The sequence below is a fragment of the Pyrgilauda ruficollis genome, unplaced genomic scaffold (assembly GCF_017590135.1).
Source record: "Pyrgilauda ruficollis isolate IOZ18807 unplaced genomic scaffold, ASM1759013v1 scaffold40, whole genome shotgun sequence".
NCBI lineage: Eukaryota > Metazoa > Chordata > Aves > Passeriformes > Passeridae > Pyrgilauda > Pyrgilauda ruficollis.
In genome coordinates this window covers 648,859-668,017 of record NW_024525490.1, presented here as the reverse complement: position 1 = coordinate 668,017, position 19,159 = coordinate 648,859, and the positions used below count along the sequence as shown (strand labels likewise).

The window sequence follows — 19,159 nt, the reverse complement described above, 5'->3', positions numbered from 1 at the left end:
AATTTAAGGGAAAAAATTGTCCATATTACTGACAATGATGCATAGCTACATGCTTTTCAAATTGCCTTATGGTCAGAGACTTTGAGGTTAGATAGTGTGAAGCCAGTTTTTTAAAGCAGTTCTTAAATCATCCAGGGAACCACAAGCCTCTTATCCTGTTGTTTGTTTTAGGCAGTTCAGCACAAATTATGATGCAAAATAATATTTGTGGATGCTTGATAACCTGTGATCTGAATGGGGCAGATAAACAGAAGGTTTGCAAAGAGGAAGCATACAAACATTTTGGAATCTTTGAAGATGTAGGAAATACATGGATAAGGATCATGCTACAGCTGATGTGGTTTCCTTGAGTTTCCACCAAGCTTTTGATAAAGCTCCTCTCCAAAGGGGCACATAGACAAAACATGAAAGATGAAGCCCCAGAACAGATAAGTAGATGAAGAGAATGCAGCAGTTCTCAAAACAGAAGTCACAGCTGGAGGCTTGTGTTCCATAGATGGTCAGGTAAGAAGAATGAAGTGATATCCGAAGGTTTCTTGATGGCTACGTGGATATCATCTGCATTAAAGACTAGAGTTGGGTGCAGTGTAATCCTAGATTGAGTGATTTGTCAAAAATGACAGGCATCTTAGACAGTTGTCAAGTGATGTACTTAGGAAAAAATAACCAGTCAAAATTCACCTGCAAAATGGTGAGCTCAGAACTGACTGTTACCAAGCAAGAGTAAGATTTTACAATATGATGAATAACCATGAAAACAACATTTTAGCACTCAGCAGCAATCAAAAAGCAAAATTGTGGCAATTATTAGGGTAAAAAGTGCAAAAGAACAACCATTATTGCACCTCTGTGTAAGTCCAGAGTTCATGTTTTCTTGAATGCAGTGTTATATAGAAGTAGGTAGTTGTTTGATGTGACCAAGTACAGTTTGTCCTATGGAAGGAATTTGACTAAACTTATGAGTAAGAGAAATTCGTCTGTATATACAGTCAGGTGAACATTTATGATTGAAGACTTATGCAGAAAGTGGTATCTGCCTTTAAGTGATTATTGTCATTAGCATTAATTGGATTTGCTTAAAATCCAGGAGGTAATACTCCTTTGTGGTAGGCAACACTTATGCATATTTCCCAGTTTTATGTGAATTTTTGATTTGTCAGCACACAAGCATAGTATGAATGAAAAAATAAAAGAGAGTCCTAGTCATAAACAGCTTCCAGTTTTTTGCAGTTTTCTACAACATTACAAGTGTTGCACATTAATAGAAGTTCTAAAGTTTTTAAATGGGTTTTCTTTCTCTGATATCAAATTCTTTGAAGCAGTTTCCCCAAAAAAGAATGGAAAAAATAGTAACATCATTTTGTGTCCTGAGATCTTTGCAGTATTGCTTTTATTCTAATGAACCATTCCATTTTATTGCATTCACCAGCCACAACTTTTTGCTCTTGGTCAAATTGCAGCTACAAATACCTTAATTGGCACTAAAAATAACATTTGGTTTTTCCCTTACAAGATCCTAAACCAAAATTAAACTCCTCTGCTTTGACTGCGGGGTACACCATGGAAGATTCATCCAGTATCAAGGAGAAGAAAAGAGCTTAAACTGGCTGAAAAATCTGAAGGGCGTACATCCTGTTTCATCTGAAAAGAGAAACCAACCCAAAGCCAAAAAACCAAAACCCAACAGAATTACAGAATTACCATGAGCAACATCCAGACAGCCAACTGTGGGACTTAAGCAGGAGAGCCAGCTGCCATACTTGAGTAATGATAAGCACATTATATGGATTCCTCAAGCTGAGTGGATATTCTTTGACTCCGTTTCCCTCAGTATGCGATACATTTTTTTTCTTTTTTTTTTTTTTCCCTGTTCTAAAAGTTTGTTCTTATAATATTCAGGGAGGACCTGATTTTAAAAAAATCTATAGCATTCAAAAATCCCAGCTTATTCTCATTGGCAAACTTCATTTTGCATACTGTAGAACTTCATATCCCTTAGACTTGCAGACACCTAAGTAATCAACCTCCCATTTTTCACTGTCTTATAGGATGCTGTCTCACAATGTTTCCATCTGTCATTGTCTGAAGGAACTGAAATAGTAAAGATAAACTCGAGGAAGCTTGTATTTTCCATCATGGAGTTGCCAGCAGTGTCTTCATGCTGATGGTTAGTCTAGTCAGGAGGAAGTCAGCTCTTAGTCTGTGTTAAGTTTCATATTTAATTTCATTGTGCTGGTCTGATGATGAATACAAAGTAACTTCCTAATATAATAGAACTCAATAAAAGTTAGCTTATTGGGTGTCTTCCTGACAATATTTTTTTATTATTTTTCATTGTTTTCTGGTTTTTTTTGAAGATAGAAACTGGCTGCACTGACTTTTTATTATCACAGTTCAGTAAGCTGCATGTATAAACAGAGTCTTCTTATTTCATTTAAAGTCTCCTTTTTGACATATTTCTACCTCTGTTCTGTTAAAGAAACATGAGTTTGAATGGAGAAAACACTTAAATCTTTCAGACAAGATAAGATAGGCTGTTAGAAAATTACTTTTTCTTTTTGTTCTAACTTACCTTCTGAGGCTGCTCATCCCTGCTTCCATATCATACTATCAGTCAGGGTAGTGTGACTGTCCACCTGCATGGTAAACTGCATCCAAAAAGGAATCTATGCCAAAAAGGAAGAACTCTGAACAGTCCTTGAGGAAGGGGTTCTTATTAAGGCTGAAAGAAATGCCTATGAAATTGTGACTGTGACTGGAAATTGTATATGTGCATTCCATCTGGAAGACACTTTGCTTAGTCTGAAGGAGCACCAAGTGCAGACTAAACAGGTTAGAGTCAATTGCTCCTGGTTAATTGGATTATGTGATCAATTAAGCAATTTGTGGAGCAGAGGTAGGTCTTAGGAGGAAGAGAGGTGACAGACCAATATGGAACAGGAGAAGTATCGTCAGCTCTTGTGGAATTAGAGCAAGCTGTAGGTATAGTTGTGGCTAGAGTTAGTGTAGTTCAAAAGCTATTCCTATCATTGTTGCATAAGTACTTACTCAACATACTGAGATTGCTTGCATAGTGTATATTCCTTGCATTTTTTAGAATTGCTTGGCTTTGTCATAACAAATCTTTTCTGTCAGTGAGAAGAATTATTAGAACCAAATTTGTATCTATTGAAATTTTATCAGGCCTCCCTACTGACTTGAAATGTAGAGAAAAGTTCAAAAGTTGGGTCTTGTTTGGGGTTTTCTATAAAATAGTGGATTTTGTTTATTAGTAAAAATCATCTGATGAGCAGACTCATGTTAAGAAACACCTTCCTGTGTACCAATATTGCCCGTAAAAGAGACTGATTCTTCTCAGGTGTTGCAAGCATCTAGTCAGAGCTCATCATCTCCATTTCCTTTGTGGTTAATGGAAGGGGAGAGAGAGAGATGAAGTCCTTCAGATTGCATTTCTATCCCTGCTGGTTTAGGATGAGATAAACTGCTTTCTGAAGAAGAAAGTGTCTTTTGGGTTATCAGAGGGAGCATAGGTCTAAGTATGCACTAAGTATTTTCAGGCAGCTAAAGCTGTGGGAGGCAAATCCCACTGAATATGTCATTTGTTAAGGTCATTGTGTGGGCTGTGACATAAACTTTATGGTGTATGTTTCTTTTATAACTTTCATTTATATTTTAGCATGGCTGTTGTAATCAGGTAGCCTTGCTGGTTATATGAACAAGCAGTTCTCTTGGCTCCTCTGCATGCCACGTGCATGGGAAATCTATAGCAAACTGTACCATTAGTGAAAAAAAAAAAGTGTTACTTTCTTCTGTTAGGTTGTGAAACAGCTCAGATATCATCTTGTTTTCACATGAGGAGGCAGAAATTAAGTCTATTTTATTACTCTTTCAAGTCAAATCATACAAATCTTTTTGGAATTTCTTTCTCTGCTAACTTCTGTGAGAGTCCTCCTTTTGCCTGCCAAAACTTTACTGTTCTGGAATTATGCTAAGAAACACAGCACTACAAGCTTGAACAGTACAATAGGTTTATGTAATAGCTTTGGAATATTTTTCCTGTTATTTTCCATCTCTTTTCTTATGTATGCAAACGAGGTGTTAGCTGTTGTGATCACTGATACCAACTGAGCAAATGTTTTCATTGAGCTTTCCATGCCAATGCACAGGTATGGCTTTTGTTTTTCCTGAGCTGATAACAGCTCACTTTACCCCTACCAGCGAGCTGTTTGAATTAATCCCTTTTGTGTGCATTGCTTTGCATTCATAAGCATCTAATTGCATTTGTTCCTGATGTTGAATCACTGGTAGCTCCCACACATGGAACAGTAGATACTACTCAGATACTAGAATACAGGGCAAAGAATAACCAAAATTGCTAAAGGACTGCCACTCTAGCTCCTCAAGAGAACTAGGTAGAGTCTTGTATTTGTCTCCTGTGTTGGAGGAAAGTCAGCATAGTTCTGGCTTCCTTCCAGTCAGGCATTTATCTCAATACCTACACATGGGAAGACTATATTCATTCTGCCTTTTGACAGCTTCACCATGGTCTCTTCAGGCCTTCTGCTCTCCTGAGCTACTTAGGATAAGGAAACTTTTGGATTTGACTCAAAGCATTGGTTATCTTAAGCCCCATCCTGGCTTCTGCCCTGTTTTTTTTCAAGTAATCTCAAACCAAAGAAGGGTGCTTGGCTGCACACCATGCTGTAATTTCACTGAGATTTGGGGATCTCAGATGCTTAAAGAACAAGTTAGGCTGTTTTGCTGAAGCATAGATTAAAGTAGTGTTATTAACAAACAGTGCTGTTCAGGTCAACAGAGGGCTGAGAAATTTTGCAAAACAATGTATATATATTTGCAGTGAAATTCACCTATTTTAACACAAATACTTCCATGAAAATTCAAATTAGATCTCAAGATGAAACACTGATGTTTTGTTTATAGCATCTTTCACCATTCATATCTGCCTTCAGTTCTGATATTTTATGCCTTCAGGATGACACAGACGTTATTTTTCCCACATCCCATATGTCCAAATCACATATAAAGATATTTAGCTCAAATACCATGGGTGCGAAACATTCCACACTGTGGGTCCAGGGTGACGTTTGGCGTGTCTTTAATGTGCTGTGGTGTTCAATTACAATACAGCAAATTTATTTTTATGCAGCCTTCTTCATTGAAAGTATGGAAAATTGCTTTGCAGTGAGTCATCTGACAGCTAAAGAACTAAAAGTCTGTAGTGATATTTAAAGAGAAAGTGGCTCAGAGCTGACAGAGTTCAAGACAGAAAAAGAAACAGAAATTAAAGAGAGGGCCTCCAACCATGGAGAAAATAGCGACAAAGGCTGGTTAGGGGGAGGAGTGATGAGAAAGCCAAACACGCTGAGAATGTCTGAGACAGTTCAGGAGATTATGCATATCATTCTGAAACAAGCATTAGACTTCAGATGTTTCTCCTGTATCACACCAGCCTTAGCCAATCAAGGTTGCTTTGACCCTAAGAGAATGGTGTAAATCCAAATAAGAGTACTAGGCTCAGGGCACTGTAAGGAATTTAGAAGAATGCAGGTATAGGTCGAGGGAAGGATTAATGTTTTAACTTTCTAGAGCAAAAATTAGAATGTGGTGTTTTCACCTTGGCTGAATGCCAGGCATCTACCAAAGCCATTCTGTTACTGTCCTCAGCTGGACAGGAGATAGAAAATATTACTAAAGGTTCACAAAATAAAGGCCAGGAGAGATCACTCAGTGATTACTGTCATGGGCAAAACAGACTCAGCTTGGGGAAACTAATTGAATTTATTACCAATCAGAATTAGAGCAGGATAGTAAAAAGTAAAATCAAATCTTAAAAGCACCTTTCTGTGCTCCCCCGAATCTTTAATCTAAAGTTAAAGGCTTAACTTTATTCCCAGTTCTCTACCTCCTCCCCACAAGCAGCACAGGGAGATGGGGAATGAGGCTCTTCATCTCCTCAGGGAAAGGAGTCCTTCTCCTTCTCTGGCATGGGGTCCATCCCATGGGAGGCAGTCCTCCAGCATGAGTCCTTCCCATGGACTGCAGCTGTTCATGAACTGCTCCAGCGTTAGTTCCTTCCCACAGCATGCAGCCCTTCAGGCACAGTTTGGGTCCTCTGTGGGGTCACAAGTCCTGCCAGCAAACCTGCTCCAGCGTGGGCTCCTATCACCACAGGACCACAGATCCTGCCAGGAGCCTGCTCCAGTGTGGCTTCCAATGGGGTCACAGCCTCCCTCAGGCCTGCACTTGCTCAAGTGAGGGGTCCTCAACAGGAGGATCTCTGCTCCACCATGAACCTCCATGGGCTGCAAGGGCACAGCTGCTTCACCATAGTCTTCACCACAGACTGCGGGGGAATCTGCTCTGGCATCTGGAGCACTTCTTCTCCACTGACCTTGGTGTCTGCAGAGTTGTTTGACTCACATATTCTCACTCTGCTCTTCTCTAGTTGCAATTGCATCTGCACAATAACTTTTTTCCCCTTCTTAACTATATGTTACATATATGTTTATATATATATGAATAACTATGTTACCCCAGAGGCATTACTGCCATCACTGATGACTCTGCCTTGGCCAGCAGCAGGTCCATCTTGGAGCTGGCTGATATTGGCTCTTCTGGACACAGGGGAAGCTTCTAGCAACTCTTCACTGAAGTCACCACTGTAGCCCCTGTGACCAAAATCTTGGCATGCAAACTCAATACATAAAAGAAAACTGGCATTCTGCAATCCATGATGTTTAAATGTGTGGGGATTTTGTTAGAACATGAATAAGGGAGTTCCAGTTAGTTAGACAGCAGTTTTTATAGACATGAATATGGACTTCAGCAGCAGTGCACTCAGAGGCAAGATAGTTTTTTGCTTCTGGCCAAATCTTCTTTGGCTAGTGCTAGAGGGGCTAATTGTCAGAAGTGAGTGTGTGGGAGGCGTAATCAGTTCAGGGTCAAAGATTACTTTAGAACTTGGGCTTTGTATATAGGGTTAAGGTCTGAGTAAAGAAGCACAAAAGCTGTCTTGAAGAGCAAGAGGTACTTATTTCCTGTGACATCTGAGGCTTTTGAAGAATTAGGTAGTAAGGAAATGATAACGTAGCAAGGGAACAGAACTAAGGCGGGCTGTTAAAGAGATTAGAGATTACTTGCCAAGGTCACTGTTGCCTTGCATGCTTTTCCTATAAAGTTGATGTGCAAAACTGAGCTAGCAGTAAGATATCCCAAAGGAGGAGAATGTTTAAGGAGGAGAAAAGAGATGAGTCAGAAAATATGCCTGGTGTTTTTAAAGCACAGCACTGTCATGAATGGATATCATCAATATAAACACGATCATCTTTCATTCTAAATTATGCACATTCTTCTTGTGGTCTTGGTCAACTCTACCAACTGGTGATGTGGGACTTTTTGGGGGGCTCTCTTATGTTATGTCACCCAGTCTGCCCATACTAGTTTTTTGCACTGGGCATTCTTTTGACCTCACTCTGTATAGAACCATATTATCTGCCTTAAGAAAGTAAATGGGATGTAAAGTATGTAGCATGAAGGAGGATGCAGTCTTTATTGAAAGCAGAAGGGGAAATAGCATGTCTTTTTAATGCATTCAGAAAAGTTGACTTTGACATTGTAGTACTAAAAGACATTGTAAGCATAAAAGTAAGGTTAGAGCCACTCAGGTATCCCAGAATTTGGAAGGGTGTCATATTTCATTGTATGCAGCTCTAAAATGCTTATTACAGATCTTCTTATTTACAGCTCTCATGTCTCTTTTGAATCTGCAGAAGAGGAATATCAAGGGCAAACCAAGAGAAAGCGCATTCGAAGGAAGAAACAAAAGAGCAGTTCACAAATCTCTAGTAATTTCCATGGAGAACAAACAGATTTGGGAATGCAAGAGACTGTTGTTCAAGATAATTTACAGCTGCAGCAAACAGACGGTCCCAAAATAAGCAAAAACAAAAAGAGGAAAATGAAAAAGAAGCGACAGAAAGAAAAAAAGAAAGCAGCTGGCTTAGTAACAAAAACTACCAGTGTGGATTTTACATATCAGCCTGACAAAAGCAACAAAGAAGAAGCAGCAGGCTTAAAAGACATAGGTGAAAAGGCAGATAGCATTCTGGACTTCCTGCAGGCAACACAACAAATTTATTTTACTGACAGTATGTACCACTCTTTCTCATTTCTTTTTATGAGTATTACCACACAGGGGAAAATGGATATGCATTTATTACCGCTGTAAAATGGGACAAATCTACTAAAGAAGTGTCTCTCTTGAAGAGAGGCACGTGAGAAGAAGTAAGGCATGTGAGTACCTAGTATTTGTCCCACTTTCTGGTCTGTACATGAATATGCAAGAATTCACATCAATAGAAAAAACCTGTGGTCCTCTGTCTTTAAAAATATACATGATGTTCCTCACTCTTCTCATAAACACTCAAATGCACTTGGGACAGGTGGTTAAAATTCCTTTTCCCCTCTGCAAGCAAACATCCAGAATGATTACTTGCTTTCAGAGAACTTCAAATAAGGGCAATTGCTATCCTAAACTAGTATCTCATGCTTAGTATCTCTGAACCAATCTACTTTTCTGAATGCTCTGTGTCCCAGGAGATTATTTGAATTCTATAAGGAAATCTAGACAAACAGCATGTACAAGAACAGGGAAGATACTATTGGCACTAGGAAAGTATATGGGCATAAAATGCTTGTGAACAAGTTGAATGGGAACTGATGCTCAATGCACATTCCCTAGTACTTTTTTGAAAGAATTGCATGGATTTATCCCTAATGGTCTATCCAATGTTCATTGGTCACTGTGGAGCTGAATGGAGAATATTAAATAGTTTACCTACCTGTATTAGTACATCTTGAGGCAGTGCTGTCAGTCTATAAGTACCATAAAACTCATCTTTTGGTTACAGAATTACTGTAAAAACCTTGTTAAGATGACATCAGGGATTTCATGCTAACTTTTTCAAGATTTATACATAGAATTTTCTTTGCTTAACGTTAAATTTTCCTGCTGCATCAGGTCTTCATACTAAGCCTAGCAGTTGAAATCTATCCTACTTTCTGGCTAAGGTATTTCCATCACCAAAATTAAGAATTTTACTACTTCACCATATGGCTAAGTATATGCAAGCTAAGCTACTTGCATTTGCTGTAGTGGAACCCCACAGTGACCAAGCAAGATTGCAAATTCTTCAAGTTCTGCTGTCAGTACATGACCCAGAACAGAAACCTGATTAATTGTCCACAGCTGTGTTGCATGTTGATTTTTTAAGAAAGTGTTGTTGAACTTGCAGCTTTCCTGCAAGTCAAGTTCAGGTTTTGGTAGTGTTTGACTGACTGGCTCTAGTTTCAAACCAGCAGATTGGAGTGTTGAGCCAGTGAGGACCTTGGAATCCACAGAGGGGAACTCTTAGTTGAAAGGAATTTCATCTACAGATGAGATATGACATCTATAAATCAGAGTGTGACTAACTTTCTTGTTAGGCAAATCCCAGTTTTTATATAGACCTGGCATTAGGCTGTTTGCCTTTTCTAGTTGAATGACTTTAACACTCCCAAATTTTTTTAGATAAAATTGGAAGCCATTGCTTTTAGCTGCATTTTCAAATGGTCACATTGGAATATACTTCTAGTACATATGTTAAAAATCTGAATGGGGAAAATTCTGTACTTCTCAGGTGTCTTGCTGGTAAAAAAAAGAATTAAAGGGAGTCTGGTTAAAGGGGCAATGGAATGAAAGAGTGAATTCATGGTTTAGTGCTGTATAAACAGTTGTATTGGGTGTGGCTGAACTGGAGCTCATTTGTGCACAGCAGCCCTCAGAGTGCTTTGGAAAGGTGTTGATAAAACACCAGAGTTCTGGCTACTGCTGGGCAGCTGGCATCTTATCAGTGCTGTCTCTCCAACATTCCCCTCCATCAAGGGGCTGGGAATGGACAAGATCCTGGGAGAGGGCACAACCACGCCAGCTGATGCAAATTAGCCAAAGGGATATTCCATACCAGATGACATCAGCTCAGATACGAAAGCTAAGGGAGGGAGGAAGAACAGGGGCATTTGTTCTTTTACAATGTTTGCTTTCCAGAGCAGCCACTACATGGGCTGAAGCCATGCTTCCCAGGAAGTGGCTGAACATCACTTGCTGGTGAAACATAGAGAATAAACCCTTCTTCCTCTTTAATTATGTGTCTGCAAACATCTGGTAGTTTTGGTTGAGTTTTTTGGTGGTTTTGGGTTTTTTTAGCAAATTGCCTTATCTCAAATCTTTGAGCTTTTTTCATCTCATTTTCTCTGCCCTGTCACCTGGGAAGGGGAGTGATGGAGCACCTTGATAGGCACTTGGCATCCAGCCAAGGTCAACCCATTACAACATGTCACTTTCTCTGTGGTCTTGCATGCTGCAATAGTTGCTTTTTAAATAAAAACATAAAGGGGGAATAACAAAGTAGTGGTTTGCCTCCAGAAGTACTTTGCAGTAGTTCCACAGAGTTGTTTCTTTCACCAAATGTCTGTGCAGTTCATAATATACAGTGTGTAGGAAGCAAAAACACAGTGCTTTGGCCACAGTACAGTTTCTTCTTCACACCTTCTTTCTCTGCTAACTTTGAAAATTTGATCCTTCTTGCAGTCCTGTCATTATGAATTCTATTGTCCTTTTTACTTACTGATTTTTGTTGTTTTTGCTTTACCATTGTTTTAATATTTAACAAAAAACGTTTAACAAGTTACTCTTTAGTACCTGATATTTAGTTGTAATTTGTGCTAAAAAGGAAGATGCTGTCTTAGGAAAAAAATTGTAATTAGGAAAATTCTCTGAGTTCACTGAATATTTTTAACATAGTTTTCTAACTGTCTTTGCAGAGAAATCACAATGCAGAGATGCTGCTGTAAATTCAGCAACTGCCCAAGAGCTCTTACAATGTCTTGAGTTTCGCACCATCTCTTCCTCAGATGTGACTCATCTGCATCGACTGAAATCCCTTGTATTGCTACAGGATATTGAGAGATTGAAGGTTGCTTTGAAACAATTCCAAGAACAATCTATGTTGTCTCCTGGTAGGTACTATTCACTCATGTTCACACACTGATATTTTGTGTGAATTACAATTCACACAGCTTTATTTTTTTTTTAATTAGGAAGCTGTAAATAATGATGTAATAGTAAATATATGCTTATACAAGATATGAAGACATAATTCCCACCAAAAATACAGTGATATCCCTATTTCCCATTTGTTTACAATCAATATAGAAGCTTTTCTCACTTTGCAGAAACTACAGAATATGACATGATTCGAGGGTTTAAACCAATATTTTTAAGATTTAATCATAATTAAAGCATATTTTTAATACATTCTCATGGCAGACTTTTTAAATTGCAGGAATTAACTTGTTTATCGTGGAGATTTCAGTCCTCCAGCTAAGGATTAATTTTACATGCATAAAAATCAATAAAACTCATTATTTTATTTCTTCCTGGTCACCACGTGATTTCTTTAATACACAGACTTTGCAAGCTAAACTTTGATTTACCGTTTAGTTTTGTTTAAATATAAACATCTGGTTTAAGTTTCTAAAAAATACTCTTGATAATGCAAAAATTTACTCTTTATAACAAATATTATTCTGAAGTCATTCATAAAAAGAAAAATTACTGTGTTACTAAATTTTTTCATGCCTGAGGCACAGGCTCCTTCTGTTCTCTATTACAACCCCTATAATTTTTAGTAGAGTCTCTTCTTGTACAGTTAATAGTTCTTCAAGTAAGTGTGGGATCAGCATGTAGTCCACATGAGGTATAATGATTCATTTTTCATGTAGTCTTCATTTAAACAGTCATTGCTACCAGTCATTAGAACTTGTGTTGCAGCATCAAACAAAAATCTACAAGATGTGCTGAATTTTCTTGCCTCCCAAAGAATTTAATCAGAGTTGAGGGCAGTTAGCTACAGCATGAGAGAATCTCAACCATTTTAGGTCGTACTCTGTCTTTTGAAGAGTAACAGCAGAGATGGTAGCAGTGTGGTAACAGTGTAATTAAGACTGTAGCCATCAGAGGCTTAGCAACAGCATTCAAAGGAGAGACATCTGCTTGTAACTTCATTAAATAATTCACAGCGTGATAGTGGCTAAAGATCCTCACCTAGACTGGAGCCTCCTGGGTGCTGTGTGTTGGACAGAGAGAGGAGAGAATTCCTGCCTGTGGAGTTCAGATCTGATACATTTTGAAAAGGATGGTCTTAGAGAAGTACATATTAAGAGTAGATATATGAGGTATGACAACCCTTAAAGTTCTGATGGATGTGAAGTATCCATGTATACATGGAGTGAAATCCTTCTGTGCATTTCAAGCCTACAATCTCTGATCTTAATTACAATCACAGTCTCATTGGATGTAATACATGTGTGCAAACCAAGTAGAACTCAGCAGGAATCGTGAAAATGTTATTACCCTTTATTGAATGAACTAGTTCAGCTTTTCTTGATTAAATCCAAATGGAACTGAAGTGACAACATTCGGGATATTCTTTACAGGCCTTATCTAACTTCTGTACAATACAGTTGGAGTTCTTTCGGGCTTTGCAGCCTTGAGAAAAGTTGCTCTGTTTACTTTTGTATAGCAGAAATGTCAAAATGAAGAGAAAAAACAGAAGCAAATTAAAACCCCTAATTTTCTAATGTATGTATTCATCACCTGAAAAAGCAAAAGAAAATTTTCTGAGTGATTTTTAAAATTCAATAATGTTTCTGCTGGTACAGCCTGGAATTGTTTACTCTTCCAGTTGATTTTTTCCCTAGTAACTGCTGTCACTCTGGGCTCAATTCTAATCTCATTCCAAGTTCACAGTGGTGTAACCATAGTAGTTTATTTGATATCCATGAGGTACAACAACATAAGAAAGAGGAAAAATACATTCTTATAAATTATTAAAGGATAATTAAGCACCTGCTAGTCATTAAGTTTCCTCAGCAGACTTTAAAAAATACATTCTATTTGCAATTCCAGAAGTTTAGTGAATGAAAATACAATGCTCTGAAATTTGACTTTGAATTAGACCTTTAATTATACTATTTTTCTTTTTCTGTACATTTGGCTCAAAATCAGGTCATCTTGTCCAGTGTGGGTTTTTTATATTTTAGTTTTCACTCCCAATGAGCCGGTGATGAAAGTTAAGAGGTTACAAAGACCTTTGTAATATAATACCTTTTTATAATAAGAACTTGAATTTGTTAATAGACCCTTTGTTGTATCAACAAATTCAAGTTCTTATTATAGAAAGACAAGTTAGGGTTGTTTATGAAGTTAAAAATGCACAGTACATAATAGTATTCTCTAATTTTTTTGTGATTTTGTCTTATTATCTTTGTCATTCCATATTAACATGACAAAAAAACCCCTTGATTTTAGGAAGTTGCATTATTTTTACAAAATAAACATTTTATTCCCTGTAGTTCAAGAAACAGTATGTTAACCCTTTTTCCCATGGTTATGATTCTACTTATATGCCATCATCAAGGAGGCAATGGGTGCTATGTTTTGTTCAGTTTTATCTTTAATTCCAGGAAGGGAAGCATAAGAAAAAATAAGAAGTAATGCATCTCTTCATATAAGTGCAGATTCTCCACTAGTAAAAGTTACAAATTATCCACCATTATGTCTTTTATTTCCTCCTATATGGATGTTATGGTTTCATCCAACTGTCCACTGGGATTACCAAGTCCCACTTGGCAAGCTTATGCCTACGGTGATAAGGGTGCTTTAGAATAAAGCCATGGGCTGTTCCAGGTCTGCAGATTACAAATTCAAAAGCACTAGTTCAGTACTGTGATTTGGTATTTCCTTTGCATCTCTTAGCTGTTACTCAGACTGAAAATCACAATGCATCCAAAAGAAACAAGAAACAAATTTTTATTTTATCTTAAGCTCTTAGATCCCAATTTTTGCAGTCGTATCGAAGAAATTCTTATCAAGGGTGATGGTAGGGTCGGATAAATTTTGCAGGAAAAGGAAATACTAAGGAGATTCAGACATACAAATAATTAACATTAGCTATTATCTTTTAACTCTTCGTTTAAATGAGAAAAAATACTTAAGCAATAAAATCTCTGTGGTTCAGAGGTACTGGTTGCTCTGTTTAGTTGCCATCCTCCATCAACTTACCTTGTACTTTGTGCTTCAAATGCTCTGTCAAGTTGCCTTTGACCTTGTACATGAATGACCAGACAAAGCTGAGGCTGGTCAAGAATGTTCATGTGAGCATGGTTATCTAGAGTGTCATTGTTCTCAGCTGTAAAAGAGAACAAAATGCCCTGTTACTGGTTTCATTTAATTGGTAGTCGTTAACAAAAAGTACTTACCTCTACCAAAAATCTTCCGTATGTGCATGGAAGAGAATGTTTAGAAGTCACATAGACATGGATTTCTCATGATGGGGGCTTTGCTGAGCTCTGATAGAAAGTCCATGGCCATTAGCAAAAGGAAGCCAGAGACCTTCATGGTCCTCCACAGTGCAGTGGGCAAAGGAGAAGAGCTGTGACTGGAAGTAATGCTCCCTTTGCTGGCTGGAAACTGGCTTTGCAAATGAGATCTGCTTAATTCCCATTTCACATCAATTATTAAAGCATAGGTGATCTAATTAAAAAATAAAGTCATTGTCTCTTAATTTATGAACTCATTTATGAACTTCTGCTCATCAACTTCGTTCTGTTATCTATTAACATTTTTCTTATGTTGGTTGGTTTCAAATCTCAAACATACTCTTCCCTTGTTGCCTAGGAAATTATCACTCATGGCAGAGCTAGAATCTTCTTTTAACTGCCTTTTTTTTCGAGAATTGTCATTTATATAAGTCTTCATTGCAGGGGGAAGTACATTTTGCTGACCAGAATTAATATAGTTACTGTGTGCCAACAATGCAGAGGCTGGATATACAGAGACCGCAAAATGATGAAATTTACACTTTTTTTTTTTTTTTTAATAAATGAGCATTCAAAGAAAAGGAAATTTGAAAACTGTATTAGTATAATATTATAGAATCATTATAGAATCATCTTAAATGTGATTATTATGTGATAAGTACTGCAGAAAATCCTATAATGAAAAAATTAATAAAGTCACATAGGTAATCTCTGAATTCAAAGACAGGAGTCATAGCATTTTGAGGCTTTAATGCAGCTATTTGTACAATATGACTCATTCTTAACTGGGGCTTCCAGGTACTACTGTAGGTTAAATAATGATCTGTGAAACTACTGTCCAGACAGAAAGAAGCCTTGCCCCTATGATCATGTCATTTCAATCTCATTTTTTCTGAATTATTGAATCATAACAAATAGGAAATTTCAAAGTATATGAGCAAAATTGTGTCTCATACAAATGACTGACCTCTTAAAATGCACCTGCTTATATAGAAATTTGTAGGTATTAGTCTTTAAGGTCCAGCATATGCACTGGTTTTACTAAAATATTAATATTGAATGGAAATAGCTGTTTGCACCAGTCTTTTTCTTAGTGTTCAGAAATGTCATGGAGGTATTTCAGGAGAAATGTGTTTTCTCTGTTTCAGATCATGCCAAAGTAGCCACATCTCTGTTTCACTACTGGATTACAGATATACTTCCTGTGAAGAACAGGAAATAAAGCCTTATCCATGTGTCCATATGCACAGGATTAAAATTTAATATACAGACTCTTAACCAATTAGCAATTGTTCAGGAAGAGCAGTGTCAATACACATTCTACACCTTCAGGTAAACGAACAAGAACTCCAAAGGACAGTAAAGGTAAATGAACAAAAACTCCAGAAGACAATAAAGGTATAACTACAGTGTGACTTTTGTTATGGGTTAGTCAAGAGTATGGCCTGAGTCTTCAGCTGCATTAATATGTACATTTCCCTTTAGGATAAGGAACTTGACTGGAATTATAAAGTCTCTATCTGGTATTTTGTTTAAGAAGTATAGTATTATCTTTTTTGTTTGTAAGTTTATCATTCCTTTCTGAAAGTTATATTTCTTGACTTTTTTGTATATCTGCTTGCCTGGAAAACAGAACTATATTTTTTTATATTTAAACCTAAGCAACATTATGTCTGAGGAATGTATTTTTGCTGAATAAACTGCTAAATTGTGGACATAGATACGTTTCTATATGTGTGTCGTGTGGGTCATGTAGGTCCTGTTTGGAATTATGCAAAAACTTGGAAGGCATTTTCAGAACTACTCCGTGGCTCAGCCTGTTACAATCCAATGGGTTTCGCTGACTTCAGAGTTGTGGTACTGGGTTCTCTCTCCCTGATTACTGTGTAATCTGTCTACTGCTGTCTAATATTTCTGCAATTGAATTTACCCAAGTGTAGATACTACAGTAAGTAATATCCATGGTTGTAACATGTTTTGGAATAATGAAGAAAAAAGTGCTTTGTGAGAGGCTCTTCTCTCAGCTGTGTCATTCATCTGACAGGTGATACAGAGCAAACCGTGTCTTACATCTAGGTGTGTTAGCTTTGTCATCAGTAAGATAGGGGCAACATATTTAACTTCTCGGACATGTGCTTGGAGAAACACTACTGATGAGACTATACAAACATTATATGGGTTTTTTTGCTTTGTTTTTAATGTTTCATTATATTGCCTGATGTATCCCATTGCAAAACATTGGTTTAGTGATGCTCAAAATTTGTAACAAAAGTAAAATCATAACTCTTCCTCATTAATTGAAGAAATTAAAAGGGGTTTGGTAATACACCAAATGATTTCAGGTGCAGAAAAATCGTTCTTATGGCTAAGGGGCTTTGTGCAGCTCTGAAGAACTTGAGTTTGGTTTGTATCTGGTAGGAAAGGTGTATAAACCACACTTTGAGAGGAGAAACTAGTAGTATGTTCCCTGTTTTAATGCTCCTGAATTGCAGGAACAATTGAACTGTAGCTGTGACTTTTCACTGAGATCCTGTGTGCCTCAGTCCCACATCTGGAGAAAGAAGAAAACATCACTTGAATGTGAAGCACCTAGACACTCTTCTTAACTGGCTCATGGGAAATTAATCACTTCATCCTCACTTTAAGGTTTGAATGTCACAGAGTAAATGAGGCCTAGAAACTGCAAAAAAGGATACACAGCAACTCATTAGGTAAGCATCATCTGTCCTAAACACTGAACATGAAAAAAATGAACAAGGTCATGTAATCAAAGATAGACTTTTGAAATGTAAGTACAAAAGAGATCAAATTAGGACCACAAAAATCACTATAGTGTCTGCATTTCCTGATATTTGAGTGACTGTGCTGAGGGAGGTTATAGGGCTGCTGCCTTGAGTAGATCCCAAGACCTGGAGATTCCTCCTCTTTTTCATCTGGATTGCAGGTTAGTGTACCTGGAGATCTGGATGTCAGTGTGGGTGACTCCAGTTTCCACATTTCCAGGTTCAGACAGTAGCAATGCTTAAGCACATAGCTCAGGGACACACACACACAACACTCAGATGTGACTGCACAGCCCTTTGATCCCTTGAATAGCAGGACAGCCAGAGTCCTGTCCCTGCCTGGGTCCTGGGCCCTTGTGCCTGCTCTGTGGCTCTCCTGCACACCAGCAAGTCCAGCCTGGAAAACACTGCCACACATTCACACACTCATCTCACAGGCACTCATGTCACAGCCTTGTTTATTGCTTTAATTTCTCTTACTTATTATTTCTCTTTCAGTGTTTGGCTATTTCTCATAATCAGAGAATGGTTTGAGTTGGAAAGGATATAAAGGTCATCAAGTTCCAGCCCCCCTGCCATGGTCAGGGACACTTTCTACTAGACCAGATTGATCAGTAATAAAGTGATTTTTAAAATTAAACTGAATTTTTAATAGCTACATATAGATGAACAGATTTTGATATCTTTGCCAACCAGAAATATTTTCACAGAATCACAGAATGGGTAAGATGATCCCACAGTGGGATCATCTGGTGCAGCCTCACTGCTAAAGCAGGGAAAAATTTTGTACTATTCCAGTGAGTAAAAGTTCACAGGTCAAAAATGTACTTTGCTTGAACCAGGTAATAATGGATAAAAGATTACTTTCGGTCTGTCTTTTCCCCTTTGCTTTCACCACTCTAAGAGCCTTACATTCTGTGCAGAAACCAGCTGGCCCCAGCTAAGCAAGCCCAGGAGCATTTTCTGAGTATAGCCAATTAGTCAGTGATATCTGGTGTCTTTGCACATGACCTGTGAGAGGAGCTGAATCTCACACTTACCAAACCTGCTACAGTTGCACTAACAGGGATTATGAAGAGGTTAAAGTATGCTAAGAGTTTAGAAAATTGGACCAAATTCAAGAAGATAAATCGTAGATTGTCATTGTAGATAAATGCAGTTGCGTAAGTGTATTTGTTTCTGAAACAAATGCGTCAGACAGTGGTGTGCTGATCTGCAACATGCATGAAGACACCTAAAAGCAATGCACAAAAGAACACAGCAGAAAGATCTAGTTTAAAAGCAAAAGAAATGGACGTTACTCGTAATTTAAATTAGGCAGTGTACTAAAAATGGCAGCAGGTGCATATTTGACATTCTATTTGCAGACAAAAAGATCTCATACATCACACTTTTAATACCTAGTCACTCTTCTGCATGGCTTCTCTAAAGAAATGGTGCTCAATCTCCTTACAGTTTCTCAGGTTTATTTAAGCAGTGGTATCACAATGTGGCTGAGATATGAAAACTGAAAAATTTAAATTAATATCCACCAGTGAACACTGTTTTTCATTTCACTATACATGGCTCCTTCAGCATAGCAATGAAATATTTATCCCTTTAGACTGTCATGCTAAACTTATAAATGGTAAAAGAGATGGCCTTGAATTTTTTCTTCTTCAGCATCATTCCGTTTAATGAATGTGCTGCATCATGTGGAATTACTGAAACATAGAAGAGTTTTTTAAGTGGATTTTGCATCAGAATGCTTCTGGCTAAACTGCACATACACTGTTATTAGCATATTTCAAACTTCTGTGAAGACAGAACTTCAAAATTTTGGGTTTAAAACCTACATGGACTCCAAGAGTAAGAAGAGTTTAAGGATAAGGTGGAAAGTAATCTGCATGTATCTTCAGGGGTTGACTTTCTAGTTTACATTATTGAACAGTGCACAG

The 19,159-nt window shown here is 37.6% G+C and overlaps 1 protein-coding gene across 1 annotated transcript in view; it reads left to right on the top strand.

The window, feature by feature from the left end:
• ERICH1 (glutamate rich 1) overlaps positions 1-16,172 on the top strand; it is a 62,728-nt gene extending 46,556 nt beyond the window's left edge. The window contains exons 4-6 of the mRNA XM_041477451.1: positions 7,791-8,168; positions 10,882-11,076; positions 15,588-16,172. Of these exons, the coding sequence (XP_041333385.1) occupies positions 7,791-8,168; positions 10,882-11,076; positions 15,588-15,661 (647 nt within the window). The 3' untranslated portion in view covers positions 15,662-16,172. The remainder of the gene's footprint in view (positions 1-7,790; positions 8,169-10,881; positions 11,077-15,587) is intronic.
• The last annotated feature ends 2,987 nt before the right edge of the window (positions 16,173-19,159 follow it).